Source organism: Diuraphis noxia, unplaced genomic scaffold (genome assembly GCF_037042655.1).
Source record: "Diuraphis noxia isolate RWA-SAM2 unplaced genomic scaffold, SU_Dnox_SAM2 contig0001, whole genome shotgun sequence".
In the NCBI taxonomy this organism is placed as follows: domain Eukaryota; kingdom Metazoa; phylum Arthropoda; class Insecta; order Hemiptera; family Aphididae; genus Diuraphis; species Diuraphis noxia.
The window spans coordinates 824,822-832,143 of NW_028301711.1; the positions used below are offsets into that span (position 1 = coordinate 824,822).

Genomic DNA, 7,322 nt, shown 5'->3' on the forward strand with positions numbered 1-7,322 from the left:
AGAGAAACTCTTAAAAATTTTTCCATGAAAGCATTAGATCTAGTCACTCAAAAAGGAATCTTCCCTTATGAATATGTCGATAGTTGGAGTAAATTAGATGATACTTTTTTACCATCAAAGTCTGAATTTTATAACTCTTTGACAGACGAAAAAATAAGCGATAAAGATTATATGCATGCTAAAAATATATGGCGAACATTCGATATAAAGACTTTAGGTGAGTATAGCGATCTTTATTTAAAGACTGACGTTACCATACTGGCTGACGTGTTTGAAAATTTTAGAGACTTATGTTTATCTACTCTCAGATTAGATCCTGCTCATTACATGACTGCTCCTGGATTTGCTTTTGATTGTATGCTTAAGTACACTAAGGTGAAATTGGAAAGGTTAAAGGATTACAACATGCTCCTCTTTTTTGAAAACTCAATCCGGGGGGGCATTTGTCAATCAACTAAAAGATATGTTAAAGCAAATATACCAAATATTGAAGGACTGAACTATAATTCGAATGAACCAATCACATGGATTACATATCTTGACTGTGTAAATTTGTATGGTAAATCTATGTTAACAGAATTGCCTTTCAAAGATTTTGAGTGGGTTAATGATCTCAATATCGATGTCACTAAAATTGCTGATGATTCAGAAGTTGGGTATATATTAGAAGTCGATATCGAGTACCCTAAGTATTTACATAAAAGTCATAATGATTTCCCATTTTTACCCATTAATGAGTGTCCTCCTAATTCTAAAGCTAAGAAATTGCTTACTACATTATCATAAAAAAAAAACTATATAGTACATTATAAAAACTTAAAACAGGCGATTTTAAACGGTATTAAAGTGACAAAAATTCATCGAGCTATTAGCTTTTCACAAAGCAAATGGATGGCATCATACATTGAATTGTGTACAACTATGAGAGTTGAAGCTAAAAACGAGTTTGAAAAAAATTTTTGGAAGTTGTTAATCAATAGCGTTTTCGGTAAATGTATGGAAAATGTTCGCGCAAGAACTTCTATAAAACTTGTTTCATCAGCAAAAAAAGCTAGGAAATTAATGGTTAAAACTAATTTTAAAGACAGAACTATATACACTGAGAATCTTATGGCTATTCATCAGCGTAGGGAAATCATTAAATTTGACAAGGCAATTTATGTAGGATTCGCAATTTTAGATGTTTCAAAAACATTTATGTATGACTTTCATTATAATGTAATGAAAAAAAAATATGGTGCTAAAATTAGTTCTTTGTATTCAGATACTGATTCGTTGGTATACGCTATCCAAACAACAAATTTTTTCGATGATTTAAAAAATAGTTTACTACCATATTTTGATACATCTAATTATCCTAAAGACCATTATTGTTTCAGTGAGACTCATAAAAATCAACCCGGATATTTTAAGGATGAAATGAAAGGAATAATTCTAAAAGAATTTGTCTCATTAAGACCGAAATTATATGCGTATAAAACTGTACATAGTGTTGAGGAAAAAAAAGCAAAAGGTGTAAAAAAGTATATAATTAAAAATCACATGAAATTTGAAAATTACATGGATATATTAAATGCATTTATAAACCATGTAACTGTTGAGGATAAACAAACTCATAGAAAAATGAATTTTATTCAATCGAATAAACATATTGTCCATTCGAAAACTATGACTAAGCTTGTTCTTAGTGCTAACGATGATAAACGTTATATAATGGATGATGGGATTAATACATTGGCTTATGGCCACTATAAATTAAAAAACTTTATATATCCGCAATCGAAATAAACAAAAAGCGCTATCTATCAGTATTATATAATGTTTTAATTGTCAAACGTTTCATGTGAATAAACAAATTTTTTTTTTAGTGTTATCAAAGAAAAAGGTAAAATATAATAATAAGATAAAAAATAATATAATATAAAATTTTATTTTAATATATCTGACAACGTTATCCATGAATTATGACTTGAATTAAAACCTAACCACTTGACAAACATTTTATTCCCAACTTTTTTTATAACACGTTCAACAAGAAAGGTGTTTGGAAAATCAGTTAATTTAATTTCTTGTTCATAAAAACCGCCTAAGATGATATTGTTCGATTCATCTTTTAATTGATACGTTACTGGGTTTGTATGTAAAATTTTTGAAATTGTAAATATTTCTGTCGTCCAATTTGGTGTGTATCCCTCATCAAATATATGTTTATATTTAGATATTCTTACTTTATCATTAATTTTAAATTTTGGTTTGTATAATGTTTTGATATTTGTATGTGTGTTAAGTTTAATTTTGTTTGCATCCATTCGAGCTTCACTTGGTGTACATTTAATTGTTCTATGTTTTGTATTATTATAGTTTTGTATAATTTTTGATATTGTATTATACCAATTCCATGTACCTGTTGCAGTAAAATGTTTATATATTTTATTTTTAAGAGTTTGTATTACACTTTCACAAATTGAACACTTAATGACACTGAATGAACTATAATGTTTAATTTTATATTTTTTCATTAAATCTTGAAATTGATTATTATAAAATTCTGTACCATTATCTGTCTGTAACAATTTTGGATTAGCTTTTTTCACTATATTAAACATAGCTTTTGTACATTCCTCCGCTGTTTTATTTTTTAGTGCTTCTACCCATACATACTTGGTGGATGTATCAATTATGATTAAAATGAATTTAAAACCTTTATTTTGTCTAGAATGTGACTGCATGTCTATTAAATCAGCTTGCCAGAGATCATCTTTAAACCGTGTAACTACGCTACGTCTAGGAAATATTTTTCTCGCTGGTCGATGTAGCTCATTAGCTATATTCTCTAAGGTTGTCATTATACTATAATATTCCTCTCGCGTAATTCTTCTAAAATAGATATGATTTCATTACTAACGCCAGTATTACCAACTCTTTGTGATGATGTTAAAAGATTTAATCTAGTTACTAATTCATTTGGATCATCATAATAAACTAACTGTGTTTGAGGTATTACATCTTTATATAAACCAGAACCTTTCTTAGCATGTGGTGATGCAGTAAAATTAAACATCTTTTCAACTGGAGGATCTACAGACATAGAACTGTTTGCTGTAGGGTTAAAATCAAATGGTTCATTTGTTATGGTTGTATTATTATGAACATTACTACGTTTAGCACTCGAACTAGATAAATGTTCGTTTAATTCTTTAAAGCTTATCCGAGGAGCTCTAGAGTTATTAATTTTAACTATTTCTTCGTTTAACTGTTTTTCTTCATTTTTCATTCTTTCGTAGAGAGGTTTTACAACGGTCGCCCATTTATGAAACTTTGAGGTTTTTGGTTTCCCATCCGCTTTTAAATGAACTCGAGAAGTTTTCAAAATATCGTAATAAGATTCCATATCTTGTATAGTTGTATTTTTTGGTTCTTTCTCACATAATAAAGATTGTAGTCCTAATGTCCATGAATAGTATTTATTAAGCAGCTGTAAGTTACCATGGCTAAAAGTTACAGAGTAATCTCCTATTTTGTAAGAATCACTAGTTCTATCATAATGTAAACCATAAGATTTATCATAACGTTGTGATTTAGGACGTTCAAAAAAATTTACAAATGCCGAATTTAATTCATCATCTTCATTTTCACCACTAGTGTATGAGGTTTCTGCATTTTTATAATCAGCTAGTTGTAAGTTACACGATGTATTTTTTTCTATTTTTGTACTGAGTGGTTCAGTTATCGGTTTAAATGCTTCACGGAAATAGTTATCTGAATCTATAATACCACGTTTCATTTCCATTATTTTTTGTTTAATATTTTTTTTTGATATTATTAAATTTTTCAGCAAAACCTTTTCTTTGATCATAGTAAATAATAAACTCAATATTACTGTATCGTATGACCACTGGTAAGACTATGTAGATAATAACAATGTTACATTATATATATATATTATATATAATTATTTTATTTTAATAAACGTATGAAAACCACATCTATATCTTCCTTCATTCATTTCTCGAGTTTTATCAATAACCATAAACCCATAATCACTTTGATTCCAACATAAATGAGAAATTTTCCGAAATTCTGAGATATCCATATCTGTCGACGAATGATCATTGAATATATGACGTAAATTCATATCATCTTGTTTCAGAATTATTAAAAAGTTTGAGTTATCTCTTACCAACTGTTTTGGTATTTAAGAATATGTTTGTGCTAAATAAAATACAGAGCTAGCACCTGAATGTCTACAGATGCTAAAGTATTCTCTAATAACAGACTGTGAATCACATATTACTTCATCAAAAATTATAATAGAATTTTTCTTGGTTAAGTTTGGTTTTATAACTTTATCTGCGTTTGTAAATATGAACAAATTAGCACCTTGTATATCATCCATTATTTTTTTTAACAAAACATATTTTTCTTGATTAGAGGTTTTAGAGTATAAATAGATATTTTCAAATCTTAACCCGTTTTCATGTGTGATTAGATTGTACATTATATTTGTTTTACCCGATCCACTAGGACCAACTAATATAGCACGTATAGTATCAGGTAATAACGAACCATGTCTTGATGGTTTTTTTGATATTTGTACATCTACGTTTATTATTTCTAATTTATCTTTCTGTTCAATTAAATTCATTTTCTTATAAATACTCGAAGATTTTTATTTTATATTCAGTTATTGATGATGCGTTCAACTCGAAAGTGTAAATCGAAAAAGACTGGTAAAGGTATTGTAAACTCTCTTATAAATAGTCTTCCGTTTGAATCCCATGTTCCAGGTTATCAGTTTTGTGGGCCAGGTACGAAATTGAAAAAGAGACTAGATCGCGGTGACAAAGGAATAAACCCATTGGACGCTGCTTGTCGTGATCACGATATTGTGTATGCAGCGAGTAAAAATTTAGACGATAGACATAAAGCTGATAAAGTGTTAGAAAATCGTGCCTGGGAAAGATTTAAAGCAAAAGACACTCCTAGAAAAGAGAAATTGGTAGCGTACGCTGTGACAAACGCGATGAAAGCTAAAAGAAAAATAGGAATGGGTTATAAAAAGAAACGTGCTACAAAAATAAAAAATCTCATGATAGCAGTAAAGAAAAAAAGAATGTCTAAGAAAAAAAATGGTAGCAAAAGACTGATTTTACCACCGAGACAAACAGGAGGTGTAATTCCCTTAATACCTATATTTGCGGGATTGTCAGCACTTGGTAGCTTAATGTCTGGAGGTGCTAGTGTGTATAATGCCATTCAAAATTCAAAAAGAAAAAAGGGTAGTGGTCTAAATTTAAACAAAAACAAGGTATGGAAAAAAAACTGTTAAATACGCTACCTGACAGACCACTTTCGTCAGAAGATATTATAAAATGTATAACTAAGTTGAAAATCAATCATTTCCGTGGAGTGTTTTCACGTGATAACTTACCTAAAAAACCGTATGTAAATGAATGTGGTATATTAAACTTGGACATATCTTCAGGCGACGGGAGCCATTGGGTAGCGTTTCATAAAAATAAAGATAAAGTCATATATTTTGATAGCTTTGGTGATTTACCTCCACCAATTGAATTACAACGTTATTTTAAAAAGTTTAAAATAGTTTATAACTATTCTAACTATCAAGACTTCAATACATTCAACTGTGGGCATTTATGTCTTGAATTTTTACAATGCATGAATCTATTACAATTACTTTAACTGGAAAATCGACTGAATTGACTGCAAATTATTTTCCATCTCTAAACGTTTACGAGGATTCCGAAATAGCTTTGTTATCTTTGCAAACGTTCAATTAATTTCCAAATATTATAAATCCAATTAATAACCGACTGAAAATAGAAGTAATTCCTTCAAAGAAACATAACATAAAATATTGCAGTTTTGAATTTAGTTTGAAAGATGGATGCTATGAAATATAAGATATTAACAATTATATTGCAAAAGAGTTACTCCGAGTTAATAAAGACTATGGAACACAGATAACATTCAGTGTACGTATTGATCCTGTTGATTTTAGAACGTATATAAAATGCAATGGACTACTTAGGTTCGATATTCCATTTAGTATAGCACCTGTTTTTGGGTTTAAAAAGATACAATGTGGACCGTTTCATGAAGATCGTCAATCGGATAAAGCGGCCAATTTAAACACGATTAATTCTATAAAAGTATTATGTAATATAGCACATGGGTCATTCAATAACCAACTTCAAAGTCATTCGATATATGAGTTTTTCCCGATTGGGAGAACAGGAACAAAGGTTGTTCAATCTCCGTCAAACCTTATATATTACAGATTAAACAAAACAGATATTAATTCAATAACTGTTCAGTTAGTTGACCAAAACAATAACCCAATTGACGATTTTAACGAGACATTGACAGTTGTTCTACATATTAAACGTCACGGATCTCATTATTAAATTTATATCTTAGATTTTGTAATGTATGAGTCAGTTACTTTAAGTTTAACTGGGAATGCTACCATATTATCTGTAAATTATTTTCCGTCTATAAACCTTTACGAGGACTCAGAAATAGCTTTGCTATGTTTACAGTCATTTAATTCATTCCCAAATATTAATGAAAATAATAATACATTTTCTATAGAAATAGTTGACAATGAAAACAATAATGATATGATGCCTATGACGTGTCATATTAAATTGGAAGAGGGATGTTATGAAATTGAAGATATTAATCAACGAATTAAGAAGCAAATAGATGTCTATAATAGTGAAAACTTAACCAAATTAACATTCGAAATTTCGGTTGATCCTAATGATTTCAGATCGTATATAAAATGTAATGGGATACTACACTTTGAGATTCCATATAGTATGGCACCTGTATTCGGTTTTGAAAAAAGACAATATAAACCAGAGTATGCAATTCATCGATCGGAAAAAGCAGTAAATTTAAACACAATTAATTCTATAAAAGTATTGTGTAATATAGCTCAAGGATCATTCAGCAACCATCTTCAAAGTCAATCGATTTACGAGTTTTTCCCGAGTGGAAGGACAGGATCTAAAGTAATTCAGTCACCGCTAAATTTAGTATATTACAAATTGAATAAAACAAATATTGATTCGATAACCGTTCAGCTAGTTGATCAAGATCATAATCCGATTGATAATTTTGGTGAGGCATTGACAATCGTGTTACATATTAAACGTTACGGATCTTGATATGGGATTAAAATTCAATATAAATCCGCTACTTCGGATCAGTTCAACTAGTCATAAGACTAAAGTGGTATCGGTAACATCAAATAAAGTAAAAAAATTGACGTTGAAAAATAAAAAAATTTTGCA

At 29.3% G+C, this 7,322-nt stretch overlaps 3 protein-coding genes and 1 pseudogene across 3 annotated transcripts; 3 read left to right on the forward strand and 1 right to left on the reverse strand.

Annotated features, from left to right (window-relative positions):
- Nucleotides 1–2,850: 2,850 nt before the first annotated feature.
- On the reverse strand, nt 2,851–3,856 carry LOC149059137 (uncharacterized). Its single transcript, XM_089215795.1, has 3 exons — nt 3,160–3,856; nt 2,957–3,099; nt 2,851–2,877 (listed from the first exon to the last, which is right to left on the reverse strand). Exons 1-3 carry the CDS (start codon nt 3,854–3,856, stop codon nt 2,851–2,853), a joined length of 867 nt encoding a protein of 288 aa, XP_089071921.1.
- An 837-nt stretch (nt 3,857–4,693) lies between these two features.
- On the forward strand, nt 4,694–5,329 carry LOC149059138 (uncharacterized). The gene has a single exon (XM_089222891.1). The coding sequence runs from the start codon at nt 4,694–4,696 to the stop codon at nt 5,327–5,329; it is 636 nt and encodes a 211-aa protein (XP_089079017.1).
- Nucleotides 5,330–5,675: 346 nt separating this feature from the next.
- Nucleotides 5,676–6,428, forward strand: LOC149059139 (uncharacterized; annotated as a pseudogene).
- A 21-nt stretch (nt 6,429–6,449) lies between these two features.
- Nucleotides 6,450–7,196, forward strand: LOC149059140 (uncharacterized). The gene has a single exon (XM_089215796.1). It carries the CDS (start codon nt 6,450–6,452, stop codon nt 7,194–7,196), a length of 747 nt encoding a protein of 248 aa, XP_089071922.1.
- The last annotated feature ends 126 nt before the right edge of the window (nt 7,197–7,322 follow it).

What these genes read in the sequence shown, in the direction of transcription:
- LOC149059137 (XM_089215795.1), bottom strand. Translation starts at nt 3,856, where the DNA reads ATGATCAAAGAAAAGGTTTTGCTGAAAAATTTAATAATATCAAAAAAA. An exon ending in ATCTAGTTCGAGTGCTAAAC is followed by an intron (nt 3,100 to 3,159) that starts GTAGTAATGTTC and finishes TTAACCCTACAG; the next exon opens with CAAACAGTTCTATGTCTGTA. An exon ending in ATGATGATCCAAATGAATTA is followed by an intron (nt 2,878 to 2,956) that starts GTAACTAGATTA and finishes TATCTATTTTAG; the next exon opens with AAGAATTACGCGAGAGGAAT.
- LOC149059138 (XM_089222891.1), top strand. Translation starts at nt 4,694, where the DNA reads ATGCGTTCAACTCGAAAGTGTAAATCGAAAAAGACTGGTAAAGGTATT.
- LOC149059140 (XM_089215796.1), top strand. Translation starts at nt 6,450, where the DNA reads ATGTATGAGTCAGTTACTTTAAGTTTAACTGGGAATGCTACCATATTA.